We start from the raw sequence: 19,708 nt of genomic DNA, 5'->3' as shown, positions 1-19,708 counted from the left end.
TGGACATGATATATGCATGCAATGCTTTAAAAACAAACCCATAAAACATTTGAGATGAAGATTGCACATACATCAGCTCATAATACATAGTCCTGTCAGTGCAAATATTGGTCCACAGGCTAACAATTTTCCTTCAATTCCACATCATTTCTCCTCATACTGTTCAGCTCAGCTTTAGTGTTAATCGTGGTTTAACATGCACAACTCACACAGAAATACTAGACAACACAAAACCAGTCATGTCACATTATAATAAACCCCTCTGTGTTCTCTCTCTCCATTCACAAATTCATCTGTGACATCAACAACTTCTCAAGGTTACTATGGCGATGGTCTCCATCCAACTGGAGCACAAGCTGGTGTCATGTGACGGCGGGTGGCGATGCAGCGCTGATGGAGAGCGAGTCTAATTAGAGCGAGAACTGAGAAATTAAGGCACAGACTTCCCATGATTCTTCACGCATTCAGGTTCATTTAGTGAAATGCAGATCATTGAGACGTTTGAAGCTCAACTTTGGACAAGAAATCATGAAGATATGACCTTTTCTTTTGTATTACAAATGATTAAATGCAATGGCTTCACCAGATGTGAACAAAAATGGACACGGTGTGCGTTTATACTTTTTAAATCACAGTGTTTGTGTTATTATACTCATCAGGACAAAATGAAAGTGAGATTCATTCATTAAATTTACTCACTTTCATGCTCTTGATCTCTGATCTGTGCATTATATTGTGAACTAATATAATCTTTTCTACCATACTTAAGGAAAGACATCATAATTCCAGTAAAATAATAGAATATCAAAACGACAAATGGAGAAAAATTGTACAATATTATTCTGTTTAAAAGAGGGAAATACAAATACAGTATGAGGAAAATCCCATCAAGATCAATGTTAGCTAGAAAACGTGAAGCTTATATATGTTGATGTTTCATAGAGGAGCTGGTGATTTAAAGGGACAGTTCACCCAAAAATAAAAATCCTATCATTTACTCATCTTAAAGTTGTTCCAAACTTGTATGAGTTTCTTTCTTCTGTTGAACACAGAAGACGATATTTTAAAGAATGTCGGTAACTAAACAGTTGTTGGTCCCCATTGACTTCCATAGTACTTTGTTTTGTTTTTCATACTATGGAAGTCAATGGGGACCAACATCTTTTTGGCTACCAACATTCTTCAAAATATCTTCCTTTATGTTCAACAGAACAAAGAAGTTCATACAGGTTCAGAACAACTTGAGAGTGCCCATACGCAAATGTAATATATGTACATAATTTTACAATGGGCGTTTTATATAAACCTATAGAAAATCATACCGCATGTTTCCATATATCTGTTCTGTATATACAAATGAGACATATATTGTTCACACATATGGTCTTGTCATACAGTATCATATAAATTTAAATATAAGTAATTTTAATATATGTATATATAATAATTCTACTATGGGACTTTCTGTATCTGTATCATAATTTTCATTTTTTGGTGTAAGTATCCCTTTAACAGCTCTAAAATATCTTTTTAGAAATGTCACATTACAAAATAAAAGTGAAGGCACACTGAGGATCAATTACTAGTTTATCTACAGAAATCATGCCACTGATCGCCAAAAGATGAAAAATAGCCCTGAATATCTCATTTTTACAAGATCCAAACCGTTCACATTGTATGTGGATTAGAAAATGGATCTGAATGCTGATCGGGTCTCAGTTGTTTAGAACCTGGTTAACTAGTTTTTTATTAATTCTCCTTATTTATGCATAAGTTGAATATTAAATATGATTATAAAGGATAAAGGCCGCTGAGATGATCTGAGTTCATTTGGAGCGTTCACATTTAATTGTAAACCGCGTTCAAACCCCTGAAACAAGCCGAGTGTGACTTTAGTGGTTTCTGTATTTGGTCTGAAAGTAGAAAACACCTGCACGGAAAAGAGTTTTCATGCATGAAGGATCTCATGCTGCCCTCTTCAAGTCATGTCAGAATCATCATACTTACAGAAAAACTACATTTCCCTTAATTCTGGCAGCATTAATGACACGCATCCTTCATTACATTGCCTTCCCGTTACAAATTGCCTCCAGTGTTTGTAAGTAAGTGCAAAAGAGAGAGAAATATGTAGTTCAGTCATGAAACTCCAGCAAACACATCATTACCACATGGCACAAGCTGATTGGCCTCTGCTGATCCTGCATCCTTGCTTGCTCAACAGTTTGGTTCAGTGTTTGCTGTAATCTAGTTCCTCTGAACCCCTCCACCTCCCCAGCTCCACCTGCCTAGATCTGCTACAGGACTGATGCATGTCAATTTATGCAGCAGTGACCAAAATCATATATTATGAACATAATTTCCGAACTCACAAGTAGGATCTTTCCGGCAGGACTTGAAGGCAGCAGCATATTAGTGGTAATAATAGTAGTTGTGCTCTTCTCTTTCGTTCCTGCAGCGACATCAGTGAGGCGAATATTGAATACTAAACTGAATATGAACTGAAGTAGCAAACAGGATACAGAATTGTAAATTTAGTTTAATATTGTTCAGGTGGAATAAACTTCCTGCACTGCACTGTATTCTCTTGTTTATTTTAAAACCGTGCAAAAATAAAAATCAAATCATAAAAGTAGACTAAAATGGAATGAAATGAAATTCAAATAAATTCATTAAGACATTTCATTTTTCACTATGAATTACCCATAAACGTGTTTATGTCACACAAAATTTAGGTTATTTTTAAGAAACATTAGATGACTTAATTTTTAAAATGAATAAATACGTATTTAATTCATATAAAACTTAAAAAGTCACATAAAAATGTCTGAATGGCATTCACTGCTAATGTGAATCTTATTAAGTTTAACCAAATTAAATTTGATTTTATGGATTATTATGGTATACGAAATTTCAAAATACAGCCAAACATTTTTTTGGTGCCGTATAACAAAAGTTTGCTAATTGCTTTAACAATATTAGAGAAAAATGCCAATTTAATTCAGAAAAATGTGCTCTGCGTAGAAGCAAACAAATATAATTTAGTCCAAATTAATTATGTTTTATCGAAAAATGCGTTTCAGGCTTATTATAGTGAACTGAAACTTTAAAATGAAAAAATTAATGTAAAAGATTTTTTTTTTTTGCTTAAAATGAATTGAACTTATTTTAACAATATAAAATAAAATATAAAAAACGTATTTTATTTCAGCAACAGTTTTCGTTTTCATTTAGCTAAACTTGATGTACTGAAAAAGAAAAAAATCAGACATTTAAAAAAAAAAAAAAAACTACAATGTAATTAAATGAATTAAAATAAAAACAAATTAAAAAAATGAATAAAAACTATAATACTATCTCAAATATTATTGTGACTGTTTTGGAATTCTTTGAACTGTGACTCATTAAATAAATATTTCTTGTCATTCCAATTCTACATCCTGTGTGACCAATTCAATTCAATTAAAATTCACACTCATGAACTGAATTTCCTAAATTCTGAATTTAGTCCGGTCTCCATGTGCTCCACTTGTTTCCTGTCATAAGAAATAAAGTGCATAAATGAAGTGAACCTCTGTCAGCTTTACTCCTCCCTCTCAGCTCCACCAATCAAAGGCTCCGTATCACTGTCCTCTCCATCCACGCTCAGGTAGTCACATGACCTAACGGTTTCTGGCCGACCCTTGAGGGCGAAACCGCACGCCGTGAAAGAGAAGATCAGGCCCAACATCTCGATGAAAAAGCTTTCTCCTGGGAACAGGCAAAGTACCGGGCTGCTTTCAGCGCGCTGTTTCCCTCGCTGCAGGTTGTGTTCGATCACACACATACAGGCCGCGCACACTCCCACCACCGCCATACAGCTGACCGCTGCGAGAAATGAGAGAAAATATACATTAGTAATATATATATAATATAATACATAATATTATATAAACAAAAACTGTTCTTAACAAGGATAAATACTTATTAAAGACACTTTTGGCGAGTGGTTTTCCAACTATACTTTCTGGTAGGGACTACAACGAGATCACTAACACTAAAATTTACATAAACCCCGCCCCCGAGAACACACAACAAAGGGGGCGGGGCCATGTTGGGCTGCTTTAGAGAAGAGGAAGAGTTGTTGTAGTCGAGTGTTGTTGTCATGCCGTCATTTTACGCCGGACTGCTTCACAAACGAGGGTCAATTCAACACAAAAGATGAACATGACGGCACATGCTAGTGGATGAGTTGAATCAACTCCACAGCAACTACATCAATTTATCCACTAACCATTCAGAAACGTCTAAAAGTTGTAACTTCTTCCTGAGTCTCTCCATCAGTTTGAACAATGTAAGGCTGAACACTTTCCTCATTTTGGCTGCGTGAGATTCTCCAGCTTTGTTGTTGTTGAGCTGTTAAAGCTCCGCCCTCTTCTGGAGCAGCAGCTCATTTGCATTTAAAGGGACACACACAAAAACGGCGTGTTTTTGCTCACACCCAAATAGAGGCAAATTTGACAAGTTATAATAAATGATCTGTGGGGGATTTTGAGCTGAAACTTCACACACACATTCTGGAGACACCAGAGACTGATATTACATCTTGTGAAAGGGGCATAATAGGTGACCCATGACCTTTTGTTTTCTGTTTTAAATGAATAAAAACTAATTGCAGAGACTAATATCACACTACCATACTATTTATGAACAGAAGACATGAATGTCCTACAGCATTTGCCATAATGTGCAATATTATATATCAAAACTACCAGAAGTAAAGACATTTTTACATACAAAATGTGTGCAACTGAACACTGAATATGATAATGTGTGAAACAATGATATCATTGTTTAATGCAGGTATTCCCAAAAGGGAATAAATCATAAAAGTGTAAAAACAGTCAATATAAAACACTTGATGAAATATTTGATTTGTTAGCTGCATTATGTAAACACTGACTTCAGAGAACCGTGAACATGCAAATGTGTTATTAAATTATTGAAATTAACCTAAAATCTCATGGCTGACAAAAAAGTTTGGGAATCCCTGATTTAAAGGATTAGTTCATTTCAGAATTCACATTTCCTGATAATTTACTCTCCTCCATGTCATCCAAGATGTTCATGTCTTTCCTTCTTCAGTCTAAAGAAATGAAGGTTTTTGAGGAAAACATTCCAGGATTTTCTCCATATTGTGGACTTCACTGGGGTTCAACGGGTTGAAGGTCCAAATGTCAGTTTCAGTGCAGCTTCAAAGAGCTCTACATGATCCCAGACGAGGAATAAGAGTCTCATCTAGAGAAACCATCGGACATTTTTTGAAAAAACTAAAAAATTATATACTTTAACCACAAATGCTCGTCTTGCTCTGCTCTGAGATGCTCCACGCATGACGTAATCATGTGATGTAGGTGGAAGTACCGATCCAGTGTTTACAAACAGGGTTCCCACTCTAAGCCAAATGACAATATTCCTGACTTTTTCCCTGACTTTCACTGACTAAAAAGCAGAATTTCCATGACCTATAATGAACATAAAAACGAGCCGCTGTTGTGCTGAGCACTGAGCAGACAAAAATCAGCTTTAGACAGTATTTTAAATCCATCCATTTGCAAGCTTTATTTACTTATGCACAGACGTTTTTAGTACAAAACTAAGTTAAACACTCATACACTACTTTTTTGTCTTTTTGTGTTTTTACCCAATAAATGCACTTTGATATTTTCATGTCAATTTATAGTATTTATGCTTTCGGGGGATAAACGCTTTAGAGGATTTTCTGATTCTCATCAAGTTCATCATTCAATCTTTTGATTTCTTCACATTTAGTTTTTGCAGACCGTCTATTTCTCTAAATGGTTGTGATTATTTAAGTCTGAAATAAATAATTAATAATTATTAAATAATTAAGTCCCATAATATTTTTCCTTCAGAAGTAATGTTGGTAGTTTATCCAATGTGCATATATTAATTTATAATATATAAATGTATAAATATCAGCTACGCACGACCAATTTGAAAATTCTGTGCGACTGCCACTTTGCCTCCTCAAAATACCCCATTTTTTTTTTAGCTTACGGTGTCCCAACCAGACTTGACAAAGCTTCAAGACGACAAAATCAATCATAAATCACAGCCAATCATAACAGCGTGTGGGCGGGCTCTGTTCGCAGCTAAACACAAAAACCAAACGAAATTAAACTAAACAAAATTAAAACATTATTCAAAATACATACTCAGTGACTGATACAGTCTTTGTCATGAAATGTTTATGTTTGAGCTTTGCTTAATATTAAAATGTTTAATAAGTAATAAATAATAAAGTAATAAATTAATATAAATAAGTAATCCATTTCCTTTGTGCATTTATGTCCTTGTTCCCTCTCTATGAACTATTAGCTGCAAAATCCCAGAAATATAGAAACCGTTTCAAAAATAGAATCATTTGTCGTGTCGCGGCTGGTCAGCACAGTCTTTGAAGTGCTCATTTTGTAGCCAAAGCTCTCGAAATGTACATTTTCCTGCACGTTTGCCTTAGTTAACATGTACAGGTGACTGCATTTGACTTAAGCTGACGAGCGGGAAGGGAATAAAATGCTGCTGAAAAATAGCCTAACTATAACAATACGCAAAACACGTGAAACAACGCAATAAAAAAATGCGGTATAGAAAAATTACATTTTGATAAAAGAAACAAAATTCCCTGATATTCCATGACTTGGACAAAAAAAAAAAATAATTTGAATTCCCTGATTTTCAATGTCTGGAATAGACCTTTTAAAATGACCCGTGGGAACCCCGTACAAAGTGAACGTATAAAGAGTAAGTCTTTACAAAAAAAGGTAAAACAACAATGTCGGACCATTTTGAAGTTAGAGGAGAAAATGAGATGGAGTTTTTTGCTCTACCGCGGTACTTCCACCTTTCCAACATGATTACGTCATGCGTGGAGCATCACAGAGCAGTGCAAGACGAGCATTTGTGGTTAAAGTATATAATTTTTTAGTTTTTTCAGAAAATGTCTGATGGTTTCTCTAGATGAGACTCTTATTCCTCGTCTGGGATCATGTAGAGCTCTTTGAAGCTGCACTGAAGCTGTCATTTGGACCTTCAACCCGTTGAACCCCAGTGAAGTCCACTATATGGAGAAAAATCCTGGAATGTTTTCCTCAAAATTCTTAATTTCTTTTCCACTGCAGAAAGAAAGACATGAACATCTTGGATGACATGGAGGAGAGTAAATTACCAGGGAATTTTCTTTCTGAACTGAAGGCATGTTGTAGAAGCAAAATAGACCAAAATTAAGCAGTGTTAGTAAAAACAACGGTTTAATTCAGCGCACCTGTCGAGACGTGCAGTGATGTCACCAGCTTCGAGTGAGTGGCAGCTGCTCCCAGGAAATCCAGCAGGAAAGAGGAGCTGGACAACAGGACGGCGCTGTAGCAGAGAGCGACCAGCGAGTACAGCAGCCACATTCCCCATCCGTGCAAACCGCCCAGCGGACCTACACACCGTCCAGAACCAAACATGTATTCACAATATTCCTCATTTAAATAATGAATGCGCATAATAAAGGGGCGGGGCCTGGTTGAGTTAGTTAGGAGTGTGTTGAAACTGGCGGTTATATTAAAGGGCGGGACATTTCCCAAACACCAATCACAACACACTGCTCCAGCCGACCAATCAGAGCACATTGTGCTTTTCAGAAGGAGGGGCTTCAGGAACTAAACAGAGCGTTACTGACAGACTGGGAAGAGAGGAGCTGCAACAATGAGGAGAATAATCAACATTCAGTCTAGAAGAGCCCAAAAGCAATAAGAAAGGGCCTTCTTAAAATAATGCATGAATCAAACCCGTGTCCGTGCGGTTCTGATAGGCGTGCATGGTGAAGGCCACCCCGTAGATGAGTTTGTTGTTCGCATCAGAACAGTTTTGGACCTGGATCCAGTTGGGGTCGGCGATAGACGTGCACAGCGACACCAGAGTGAAGCACTGGCACACGGCCGCAGGGGTCAACGCCAGGGTCATGCTGATCTGAGGAACACGTGCAATTACAAGATGGATTTGTGTAGAAACAATTCAAAGCAAAAATGCATATCTCACCTTTATACACAGACTTCAGATGTTTTTGCGCACTTTGAGCTTTTATGTTTCCTCATAAACAGAGTAACTTTGGAGAAAGAACAATGAAACATCAGCAACATCTACTGTGACACAAAAACACACCGGGGCTAGTTGTCACACTATTTAACGTTACTCTGGTGAATATTTTTTATAGTTATTTTCTCTGTACACACTAACCTTAAATAGTCTCTGTATATATATTATACCCACTGTTTTGGCCAACAGAAAATATAATTAATAAATTGTACACAATCACAACACGTGACAAGCTGCCCTGGGGTACAGATCACGTGACAACTACCCTGTTACTCAAATATCTCCTTCAAAATAATATTATTAAACATCACAAACCATTCGGGAATAACAAAACTAAAACAAAGACGATCTTTAAATAATAATCCTGACAGACTGAATGAAACGATGTTTCTCACCTTGACGGAAGAAGAGGCGCTCGTGACATTATAACCGCTATAATGTGAAACACATTCGCGTCGATCTCATCCTGGAGCAGAATAAAGGTGAACAAACTGTCTACATTATAAACGCTGATCGCGTTATTTATATATCCAGCAAATAAAGCCTCATCGCGGCGGTTTAAACACGGAACGAGTCAACATGAAAGTCTGTGAGGAACACTGCGCATGCGCGGCTCAGTTCTGCTCACACAACGCCCTCTAGAGGCTCGACGCACTCATGCCACACATTACACGAACATGATTGACATCTGTGACTCAAAATTATTTTGATTTTATTTATTTATTTATTTATTTATTATGTTTATCCTAATGTGCCCGCTGGCTGTATTTTTAAATATTTAAAACCAATAAAAAAAAGAGTAAATACAAAAACAGCGCTTCAGGGAAATCTGGAAATTAGTGTCACAAGACAAACAACCAGCAAACAATTATAATCCCTGCCAGGAGTAAAGCAGTCCTCTCATATACATGCTTTCTGCTTCTCATTCGATAACGCTGGATAGAATCAAAAGAATGGAGGAAAATACAGCTAGTTTGTAGAAAAATAAACAATAAAACCTTTTATATGCCTGTTTAAATTGTCATTATAATAAAACCAAATGTAGTTTTTGTGCTTTTTTGCCCTTTTGTCAGGACAGTTCCTGACCAATCCATGACTTTTTCGGTTGTTTGTGATGATTTACAAATCATTTAATAGATGCACTGACAAAAATCATTCTACGTACTGAAATATTGTAGACTTGAGCCTTTGTAGAAAAATAAACTATGAAAAGCAAAACCCCAGCGATCAGATTTAAAATTCCCTCATGTTTTCAGTTTGTCACGATTGTGAGAACCTTGTTTGAAATGTGTTTAATGAAATAAAATCTCCTGAAATGAACTGAAAATGATTCTTCTGTATTACACGTCACTCCAGGCATTTAATTTAAAGGCACTGTAAATGATGCCTGTGTGGTGAAATAAGGGAAATCGGGTCAGGAAATATCACTGCAGTTCTGAGTCCTGTATGATGGGTCTATATGGAAGCTTCTTTCTGCCACAGAATAAAAAAAGTGACATTTTTTCCTTGCAATTTCGAGTTTATTACCAAACATTCGGACTTTATTTCTCGCAATTCTGAGTTTATGTTTCATAATTCAGACTCAGAATTGGGAGATGTAAACTAAGGATTGTGAGAAAAAAAGTCAGAATTGAACAAGATATAACCTCAGAATTTAGAGGTAAAGTCAAGAAATTCTGAAAAATTCGGAATTCTGAGAAAAAAAGTCAGACATGTGAGATATAATCATGGAATTCTGAGAAAAAAAAGTCTGAATTGTGAAATATAAACCCAGAATTCTGGGAAATAAAGTCAGAAATGCAAGATATTAACTCGGAATTCTGAGAAAAAGGTCCGAATTGTGAGATATAAACTTGGAATTCTGGGAAATAAAGTCAGAATTGTGAGATATAAACTAAGAATTCTGGGAAATAAAGTCAGAATTGTGAGATATAAACTTGGAATTCTGGGAAATAAAGTCAGAAATGTGAGATATAAACTAAGAATTCTGGGAAATAAAGTCAGAAATGTGAGATATAAACTAAGAATTCTGGGAAATAAAGTCAGAAATGTGAGATATAAACTAAGAATTCTGGGAAATAAAGTCAGAAATGTGAGATATAAACTAAGAATTCTGGGAAATAAAGTCAGAAATGTGAGATATAAACTAAGAATTCTGGGAAATAAAGTCAGAAATGTGAGATATAAACTAAGAATTCTGGGAAATAAAGTCAGAAATGTGAGATATAAACTAAGAATTCTGGGAAATAAAGTCAGAAATGTGAGATATAAACTAAGAATTCTGGGAAATAAAGTCAGAAATGTGAGATATAAACTAAGAATTCTGGGAAATAAAGTCAGAAATGTGAGATATAAACTAAGAATTCTGGGAAATAAAGTCAGAAATGTGAGATATAAACTAAGAATTCTGGGAAATAAAGTCAGAAATGTGAGATATAAACTAAGAATTCTGGGAAATAAAGTCAGAAATGTGAGATATAAACTAAGAATTCTGGGAAATAAAGTCAGAAATGTGAGATATAAACTAAGAATTCTGGGAAATAAAGTCAGAAATGTGAGATATAAACTAAGAATTCTGGGAAATAAAGTCAGAAATGTGAGATATAAACTAAGAATTCTGGGAAATAAAGTCAGAAATGTGAGATATAAACTAAGAATTCTGGGAAATAAAGTCAGAAATGTGAGATATAAACTAAGAATTCTGGGAAATAAAGTCAGAAATGTGAGATATAAACTAAGAATTCTGGGAAATAAAGTCAGAAATGTGAGATATAAACTAAGAATTCTGGGAAATAAAGTCAGAAATGTGAGATATAAACTAAGAATTCTGGGAAATAAAGTCAGAAATGTGAGATATAAACTAAGAATTCTGGGAAATAAAGTCAGAAATGTGAGATATAAACTAAGAATTCTGGGAAATAAAGTCAGAAATGTGAGATATAAACTAAGAATTCTGGGAAATAAAGTCAGAAATGTGAGATATAAACTAAGAATTCTGGGAAATAAAGTCAGAAATGCAAGATATTAACTCGGAATTCTGAGAAAAAGGTCAGAATTGTGAGATATAAACTTGGAATTCTGGGAAATAAAGTCAGAAATGAAAGCTAGGAACTCAATTCCAAAAAAAAAATGTCAGAATTGCAAGATGTAATCTCGGAATTCTCAGGCAACAAGTCAGAAATATAAATTTGGAATTCTGGGGAGAAAAGTCAGAAATGTGAGATATAATTATGGAATTCTGAGAAAAGGTCAGAATTGTGAGATATAAACTAAGAGTTCTGGGAAATAAAGTCAGAAATGTGAGATATAAACTAAGAGTTCTGGGAAATAAAGTCAGAAATGCAAGATATTAACTCGGAATTCTGAGAAAAAGGTCAGAATTGTGAGATATAAACTTGGAATTCTGGGAAATAAAGTCAGAAATGAAAGCTAGGAACTCAATTCCAAAAAAAAAATGTCAGAATTGCAAGATGTAATCTCGGAATTCTCAGGCAACAAGTCAGAAATATAAATTTGGAATTCTGGGGAGAAAAGTCAGAAATGTGAGATATAATTATGGAATTCTGAGAAAAGGTCAGAATTGTGAGATATAAACTAAGAGTTCTGGGAAATAAAGTCAGAAATGTGAAATATAAACTCAACTCAGAAAAAAATGTCAGAATTGCAAGATGTAATCTCGGAATTCTCAGGGAAAAAGTCAGAAATGCGAAATATAAACTTGGAATTCTGGGAAATAAAGTCAGAAATGCGAAATATAAACTTGGAATTCTGGGAAATAAAGTCAGAAATGTGAAATATAAACAACTCAGAAAAAAATGTCAGAATTGCAAGACATAAACTGGATTTCTGAGAAATAAAGTCAGAATTGTTGCAGTTTCCTTTTTATATTGTTTTTTATTTCATGGCGGAAGCTTCCATAAATTACATGATGCGTCCCACTTTATTTACAAGTCCTCGTCACGAGAAGAAAAACACTTCAGGTTGAAGTTCATGTGCTGCTCTGGATCTCGGGCGTGAGGTTTATGAGGGTGTTACTGGCTTGAGCGAGTTCAGAGATGGACACTCTTCCTCTCTGCTTGATGAACTGAGCCACAGCGTTCAGCTCCTCCGGCGTGATGAAGATAAACTTCCCCCGGTCATCGATCACTCCTAGAGAAACACACCACAATGTTCTGACAAGAGTTCATCTTCAATCAGACCTCTGTCTCTTCTCTGATGATGAGGGCGGGGCAACCTGTCACTCACATGAGATCCACCAATAGCAAACCACAACCAACGAATCAATTCCTCACAGACAAAATCAAGCCCCGCCCTACATTTGTTCTTGTTTGAGAAGCGGATATACGGCACGATAGAGAAGAAAAGACTGGTGTTTGAGGTTGAGGAATTGCTGTGATGGTGTAAAGTGTGTGTTTTGCATCAGAATGAAGTCACACACCTGTGAGGGAACCGTCCGCGATCAGATCCTGCAGTCTGGCAATAGCATCCTGACATGAAGAAACACATTTTATAAATCACCTCAAAGAGCTCAAATGTGTTCAGACGTCAAAACTCTTGAGGTCTGCGATGGACACTGACCTGAGTGCGCATGCCAAAGTGGGACGCCAGGTCCTCCAGCAAAACCACTTTGGATTTCTGAGTAGGAGACCGAAGTGTCATAAATGAAAATACAAAAAAACGAAGGAAAAACTTGGTTACATGAAGAAGATGTTCATCAGATCAACACCTTTGAACTTAATTCAATTTAACTATCTGTTTTATAATATTCATTTGCTGTTTTTTGCATCATGTTCCAAATAAAAAGAGGCCATTATAATAAAAAATATCTTTCATGTTACCTTGATGTACTGGATGAACTCCTGCAGCAGGTTACGGGACTGAAAAACACAAAATAACTTTAAAATCCACTGGATTTTCACATTCAGACAATTGTTTTGCGTTACAAGATTTATGAAATGTTATGTTGAAATATGCAAATGAGACATTAAGTCATTAAATATGCAGTAATTTGCATATATTTCCCAAAGAAAAATGAATCAGATTCATAATTCTTTGATTTTGTTGACATTTTAGAGTTACATTTTTTGAATTTTTCTTTTTAAATCACTGCATACATCAGAAACACTGTCAACAGACATGAAAAAATACACGTTTTCAGGAGTAAAACGTTGTATAAATCAGGTGAATGATATATGAACAAACCTTCAGAATATAGTTATGAATAAAAGTGTAAAGTTTAGTGTGCTGAAGTGGAGATTTATGACTTTACAGATGTGGATTGAGATTAAAGTGCAATAAAGTAAACACTTAAATGTGTGTTTTTGACGTTTTCTTTCCACTAGTCTGAAAGAAGATGTGTTATGGAAGCAAAATAGCCTGAGCAGTGCATGGAAAAACAATGGAAAAAAACATAATCCTTGATCTTTTGACATATTAGAGGTCTTTGTACCATTAAAACATCCTGCAAGTCCTCCTCATTATAAACAAAGCATTTATTTAAATAAGCTCCACTTAAATATTGCAGGATTTGTGATGTCACACAGGCAAACACATTTGCATATCCCCGCCTCCAGAGCAAGACATCGACCAATAGTTATACCATAACTATTAAAACGAATACATTCAGACAGAATGAGGGTTGAAAATAATCATTTTTCCATTCCACCTAAAATGAACTTCACAGCAAACGTAACAACTTCCTCTGCAGGTGTGCAGTGTTACACTGTCGCTCCTGTCACAAAATAACTTTAATGTAGTTTCCTGCAGGAAAGCAGATGTTTTGAGACGCACCTCTTGTTCGTCGACCTCGTCTGCCTCTCCCTGATCCTCGATCACGAACGACTCCTTCAGCCGCTGGTACTCCTCCTCCTCTCTCCTCTCCTGCTCCTCCTTGGCACGCCGTAACTCCTCCTCCTGCGGAAGAGACGAGTTTAGAAACGTTTACTGTTATTGAAGCAGGAAAGTTGACCATGATTCTGTGTTTCAGGAGTTTAACACTGATGCTCAATGCCATAAGAGATTAGGGTGGCGATGGCTGAAATAAAGTCATTTTAAGTTTAATTTAAAGACAGTAAATGACACATGCATAACAACTAACAGCACTAAATAATTAGCAATCAACGCATTACTAACATTAACTAGTAATGAGAACTACTTTTGTTACAATATTATTAATCTTTGCTAATGTTGGTTAAAAAATACATCAGTTCATTGTTAGTTCATGTTCACTCAGGTCCATTAAAATAATAATATTAACTGATGCAACTTTTGATTTTAATTATGTTTTAGTAAATGTTAAAACTGACATTAACTAAAATTAATAAATGCTTAAGAAATATTTTTTTATGGTTAGTGTATATTATTTAATGTAGTTAAAAAAAATGGAACCTTATTGTGAAATTTGACCAAATAATTTGAACTTGATAGCAATAAATAAATTACAATAATAAATAAATTAAATTAATTTTTATTAAATTATTATTGTAAATAAATTGACTTATTTTAATTTAATATTTTTATTTATTTGTCAATTTTTACACAATTTCTCTCTAAACTTTTCCACATTTGAAAACATGGAAATGCTTTATTTACTCATTCATTATAATTTTTTTTTTATTTTAATATTTTTTATTTATTTGTACATTTTTACCAAAGTTTTCTCTAAACTTTTCCGCATTTGAAAACATGGAAATGCTTTATTTACTTATTTATTTGAATCTTTTTATTATTTATTTATTTTAATATTTTTTTATATTTACAAAAAAACCATTTTTGTACATTTTTACATAATTTTTCACTAAACTTTTCCACGTTTGAAAATATGGAAATGGTTTATTTTCCTCATTTATTATAATTTTTGTTTTTATATATATATATATATATATATATATATATTTTTTTTTTTTTTATTTATTTGTACATTTTTACAATTTTTCTCTAAACTTTTCCACATTTGAAAACATGGAAATGCTTTATTTACTTATTTATTTTAATCTTTTTTAAAATTTATTTTAATATTTTTTTATTTAGAATAACTTCGCCTCCATCTCTTCTCTTCTCTGATGATGAGGGCGGGGCAACCTGTCACTCACATGAGATTCACCAATAGCAAACCACCACCAACCAATCAATTCCCCACAAAGAAAATCAAGCCCCGCCCTACATTTGTTCTTGTTTGAGAAGCGGATATATGTCACAACAGCGAATAAAAGCTAACTCCCGTTTCATAATGAACGCAGGATATGGACAAAGTATTATATAGCTTGATTTCAATTATTAGACAAAGAGATTAAATTAATGAAGACAGAGAATTTGTTCAGACGCTTGATTCTCAGCGCTGTCAAAATAAAAGTCCTACTTCCGACACTTCTTGTGAAAGTGTTATTAGTAAAAATGACCTGTTTTTGCTCCTGCAGTCTCTCTTTCTCTTCCTCTTTCTGTCTCTCTTGATCTCTGAGCTCCTGCATCTTCTTCCTCTCCTCTCGCTCTTCCAGCTCGGCCTAAAACACACACACACACACGCACATTAATAACCATACGTCTGGTCGTGTGAAACGTGAGATGTATCAGCGGCGTTCGTAACCTCTCTCTGAGCTTTCCGTGCTTGTTTCTCTTCCAGCTTCTTCTGTTTCTTTGCTCCTACTTTCCCGGCGCCTTGAGGTCGTTCTTCAGACGGCTGCCGGTCTTCCTGATCCTCATCGGCTTCCACGGGACTGTCCTCTGGAGAGAACGAGACAGGGTGAGTTCAGTGAATAATCTGAAGGAAAAACTCTACTTCCACCTGTTGATTAATCGTCACACATTCAGGTAACTGTATTTTCTATTAGAGGATTTATGAAAGGTTTTGTTTAAATATGCAAATGATTGCAATTAAATATGCACTAGTTTGCATAAATGTCACTGGACATTGGATAAAGCCAGGAATAAAGTTATTGTTTGATTCTTGTTGACATATTAAAGTTAAAGGTTTTTACTGAGGAGATTTTGGATTTCATCACTTCATAAATCAAGAAAAGTCACCAAAAATAAATTCTCACAATAATAATAATTATTCTTTATTCTTGTGAGATATAAACAATTATTCTTAAATTCTTTATTATTTATTAATTTCAATCAAATTATTTATGTAATTATTTCAATATAATTTTATGTATTTATTTTAATTCAATGTATTGACTTATTTTTAATCTTTTTTATTATTTATTTTAATATAATTTATTTACTTATATATATCTAAAATAAATACTAAAAATATTAAATATATATATATATATATATATATATAAATGCATAAATATTAAAAATATTAAATAAGTAAATAAATTATATTAAATTATTTATTTTTATATTTTTATGACTAATTTTAATCACTAATTAATTTTTTATGAGATATATATATATATATATATATATATATATATATATATATATATATATATATATATATATATCTTCAGTTAGTATCTATTAAGTTGCATTAATGTATGTTCTGTTAGAAGTATTATTTTATTATATTTAGTATTACTCTTTATTATTTATGTTTTAATCAAATTATTATTGTACATATGTATGTTTATTTTAATATAATTTATTTACTTATTTATTTTAATTTCATTATTTATTTTTTAGTTTATTTATTTTAATATATTTTTTTATATTTTTATTTTAATAAAACCTATTTATTTATTTATTTTAATCTTTTTAAAAAACTATTTTAAAATAACTTATTTACTTATTTTAATTCTGTATTATTTATTTTAATATGATTTATCTACTTATTTTAATCTTTTTATTATTTATTTTAATATAATCTATTTACTTATTTTAATCTCTTTTATAGTTTATTTAAATATTTATATTAATATAATTTAATATAATGCATCAAGTTTTTTCTCCTCAATATAGTGCTGTTCTGTTAGAAATGTTATTCTTTTATTATTACATTTAGTATCATTCTTTTTTATTTGTTTTAATCACATTATTGTACATATGTATTTACCTATTTTAATCTTTTTAATATTTATTTTGATATTATTTATTTACTTTATTTAATTTTTTTTATATTTTCTAATATTTATTTACTTATTTTAATCTTTTTGCAAATGAAATAAACTTATTTTAATCAGATGCAAATGAAATAAATGCTTAAATGTGTATTTTGGATGTTTTCTTTCCACTCGTCTGAAGGAAGGAGTGTGATGGAAGCAAAATTTCCCAGTGTATGAAAAAACAATGTTGTCTCGCCTCAATAAATGAACCGGAACGACCCTAAAATGAACTTTGCAACACATGTGACACCTTCCTTTGCAGGTTCACTGTTTCAAACGCGCTCACTCCCATCATGCTGTGTTCTAACTGTGGTGAATGAGTACCGTTGTCCGATGCCCGCTGTGCCCGCTGGGCGCTCACTCGGCTGTGGAGGTTTCTACGGCGACGGGGCATTCCTGCCGGACGCTCCTCTGCCGCCAGCGGACGTGCTGCGACTCGAGCCGCCACATTCTGACGGTCTTCACGGTCAGCTGCTAGAATAAAAGCACAAGAGCTGATCAGTGATTGGCTCTGACCCACAGTTTATTCAGACCCCCATCCTAACATCTAAAACACAGCTATATATGTATGTGTATAAAGACACAAATTTGGTATACTACATACTACACTAAATTTTAAATATTACTTGGAAAATATATTTAGTTATAATTAGTTTCTAGTAAGTATTTTTCTCCTCACTACAGTGCTGTACTGTTAGATATATTATTCTTTATTATTTATTTTAATCTAATTATTTATGCAGTTATTTCAATATAATTTTAGTATGTATGCATTTCTTTATTTTAATGTATTTTATTTACTTTTTTAAAATTCTTTTTGATAATTTGTTTTAATATAAATAATTTGTTTACTTATTTATTTTTTATCTTTTTATTATTTAAATACATTTTTAATATTTTTATTTTAATATAATTTATTTACTTATTTGAATCTTTTTTAAATCTTTTTATTTTAATATAACTTATTTAACGTTACTTATTTTAATCTTTTTTATTATTTATTTTTATTTGTACATTTCTAGGGGGTTCATGGAAATTGTGAGAAAAAAAAAATGCTTTAACTAAAGTTTAAACTAAAAGTAAACTGCTCTGGAATTATATTTATTGTGAAAGCACTTAATGTTTAAAAAAATAACATTTCTCTAAAAGTAAAAAATAAAAAATAATTTTCCAAATAATATTTTAATAATTAGCTTTGACTCCAGGACAGGAACATTTTGCAGTTTTATAGTCATGTTTTTCTCACACAGTATCAATCAAGTTTTTAAACATGAAAATGTGTTTCTTCAAAAATGAAAACCACTAATTTAGGCAATAATTAATTTTATCTTAAGTATTTTAACTACGCATATATGACCTGGTCATATTCTTCAGACAGCTGTCGGACACTTTTGACAATACAATGGAAGTCAACGGGATCCAAAATCAGAATGAGTTTAATGAGTGTTTGGAGCAGATATATCAGGTTCAGGAAACACTTTATAATAAGGTCTCATTATTTAATGCAGATATCAGGTTTGATCCACAATAATAACATGTACAGTTATTAAGCTGATTTTATGTCCATATTTTCACTCACCTTCTTCAGTCCGTCCGCGAACCTTCACAGCAAACACGATCAGAACCAGCAGAATAGTCGCAGCAACAATATACAGAACCACATCCATTTCAACTGTTAATAAATAAATAAAATTAACACTGCTAACTACTTCAAAACAGCTCTGCAGCTTCAGGAAGTTGACGTTGCTGTCTTAATCGCGCGTCACTTCCGTGAACAGCGCGACCCCTACAGGTGTGGCGGAACATAAGAATAATGTAATAAACATAAATCGCACAAATTATTAACTTGTATTTATTGTACAAATTATATAATATTATTAATCTTAATCCATTCTCCAATCCGCTTGTCTTAATTCATTTAACATATATAAGTTATACACTACAAATTATTTATATAAAAAGTCCTGTTTATTATCAAAATTAAATAAAACATTTTGTTTAGTTTTTTAAATACATTGAATGTACATTTAAAAATGTACTATTTTATAGTTTTATTGAACACCATGTTGAAAAATGGCTTAGTTTAAAATGTGCCCATTTATTTTTCAATTTAAAAATTATTTATTAAACTACACTAAAAAAAAATAAAAATATTAAAGCTGCAAGCAGCATTTATCGGGGTTCAAGCATTTAAGGCCTTTATGCACATAAAAAGGTATTATATTTTATTCAGCAAGCATATAAACACTTAGATCATATAAAACACCATTTACAGCCAATACAGGCAATTTAGTAAGGAAAAACATGTTTTTTAAAGGTTTTTTGACAGTTATAGCGCCACCTATTGCCCAATCTCCACCACTTTTTTGGGGTGTCCATACATATGTGTGCCAATTTTGGTGAAAATATCTCATTTTGTTTTGAAGTTCTAGACACTTATATATACGAAATCATAAAAAATGACCCATGAAAGACTTTGATTGGATTTTTTGCCACTTCCTATCAAAATTTTGACATTTGGG

The 19,708-nt window shown here is 33.1% G+C and overlaps 2 protein-coding genes across 5 annotated transcripts; both read right to left on the bottom strand.

The window, feature by feature from the left end:
- Positions 1-1,177: 1,177 nt before the first annotated feature.
- LOC137033800 (transmembrane protein 127) lies at positions 1,178-10,131 on the bottom strand. 3 transcript variants are annotated; one of them, XM_067406101.1, is made up of 5 exons: positions 8,535-10,131; positions 8,083-8,149; positions 7,833-8,008; positions 7,322-7,483; positions 1,178-3,864 (listed from the first exon to the last, which is right to left on the bottom strand). In XM_067406101.1, the coding sequence occupies exons 3-5, from the start codon at positions 8,005-8,007 to the stop codon at positions 3,581-3,583; spliced, it is 621 nt and encodes a 206-aa protein (XP_067262202.1). In that variant the 5' UTR covers position 8,008; positions 8,083-8,149; positions 8,535-10,131; the 3' UTR covers positions 1,178-3,580. The 3 variants fall into 3 exon arrangements, with proteins under 3 accessions (XP_067262202.1, XP_067262200.1, XP_067262201.1); XM_067406099.1 differs by having other exon boundaries at positions 7,833-8,013; positions 8,535-10,130; XM_067406100.1 differs by lacking the exon at positions 8,535-10,131 and having other exon boundaries at positions 7,833-8,013; positions 8,083-8,526.
- Positions 10,132-11,051: 920 nt separating this feature from the next.
- Positions 11,052-18,951, bottom strand: ddrgk1 (DDRGK domain containing 1). 2 transcript variants are annotated; one of them, XM_067407012.1, is made up of 9 exons: positions 18,766-18,951; positions 17,511-17,657; positions 15,722-15,858; positions 15,537-15,638; positions 13,930-14,052; positions 12,978-13,016; positions 12,718-12,774; positions 12,578-12,626; positions 11,052-12,288 (listed from the first exon to the last, which is right to left on the bottom strand). In XM_067407012.1, the coding sequence occupies exons 1-9, from the start codon at positions 18,851-18,853 to the stop codon at positions 12,128-12,130; spliced, it is 903 nt and encodes a 300-aa protein (XP_067263113.1). In that variant the 5' UTR covers positions 18,854-18,951; the 3' UTR covers positions 11,052-12,127. The 2 variants fall into 2 exon arrangements, with proteins under 2 accessions (XP_067263113.1, XP_067263112.1); XM_067407011.1 differs by having other exon boundaries at positions 11,054-12,288; positions 17,511-17,660.
- Between the last annotated feature and the right edge of the window lie 757 nt (positions 18,952-19,708).

The sequence above is a fragment of the Chanodichthys erythropterus genome, chromosome 13, assembly GCF_024489055.1.
Source record: "Chanodichthys erythropterus isolate Z2021 chromosome 13, ASM2448905v1, whole genome shotgun sequence".
NCBI classification, from domain to species: domain Eukaryota; kingdom Metazoa; phylum Chordata; class Actinopteri; order Cypriniformes; family Xenocyprididae; genus Chanodichthys; species Chanodichthys erythropterus.
The sequence above is the reverse complement of the archived record's forward strand: the minus strand, read 5'-3'. Positions and strand labels throughout refer to the sequence as shown.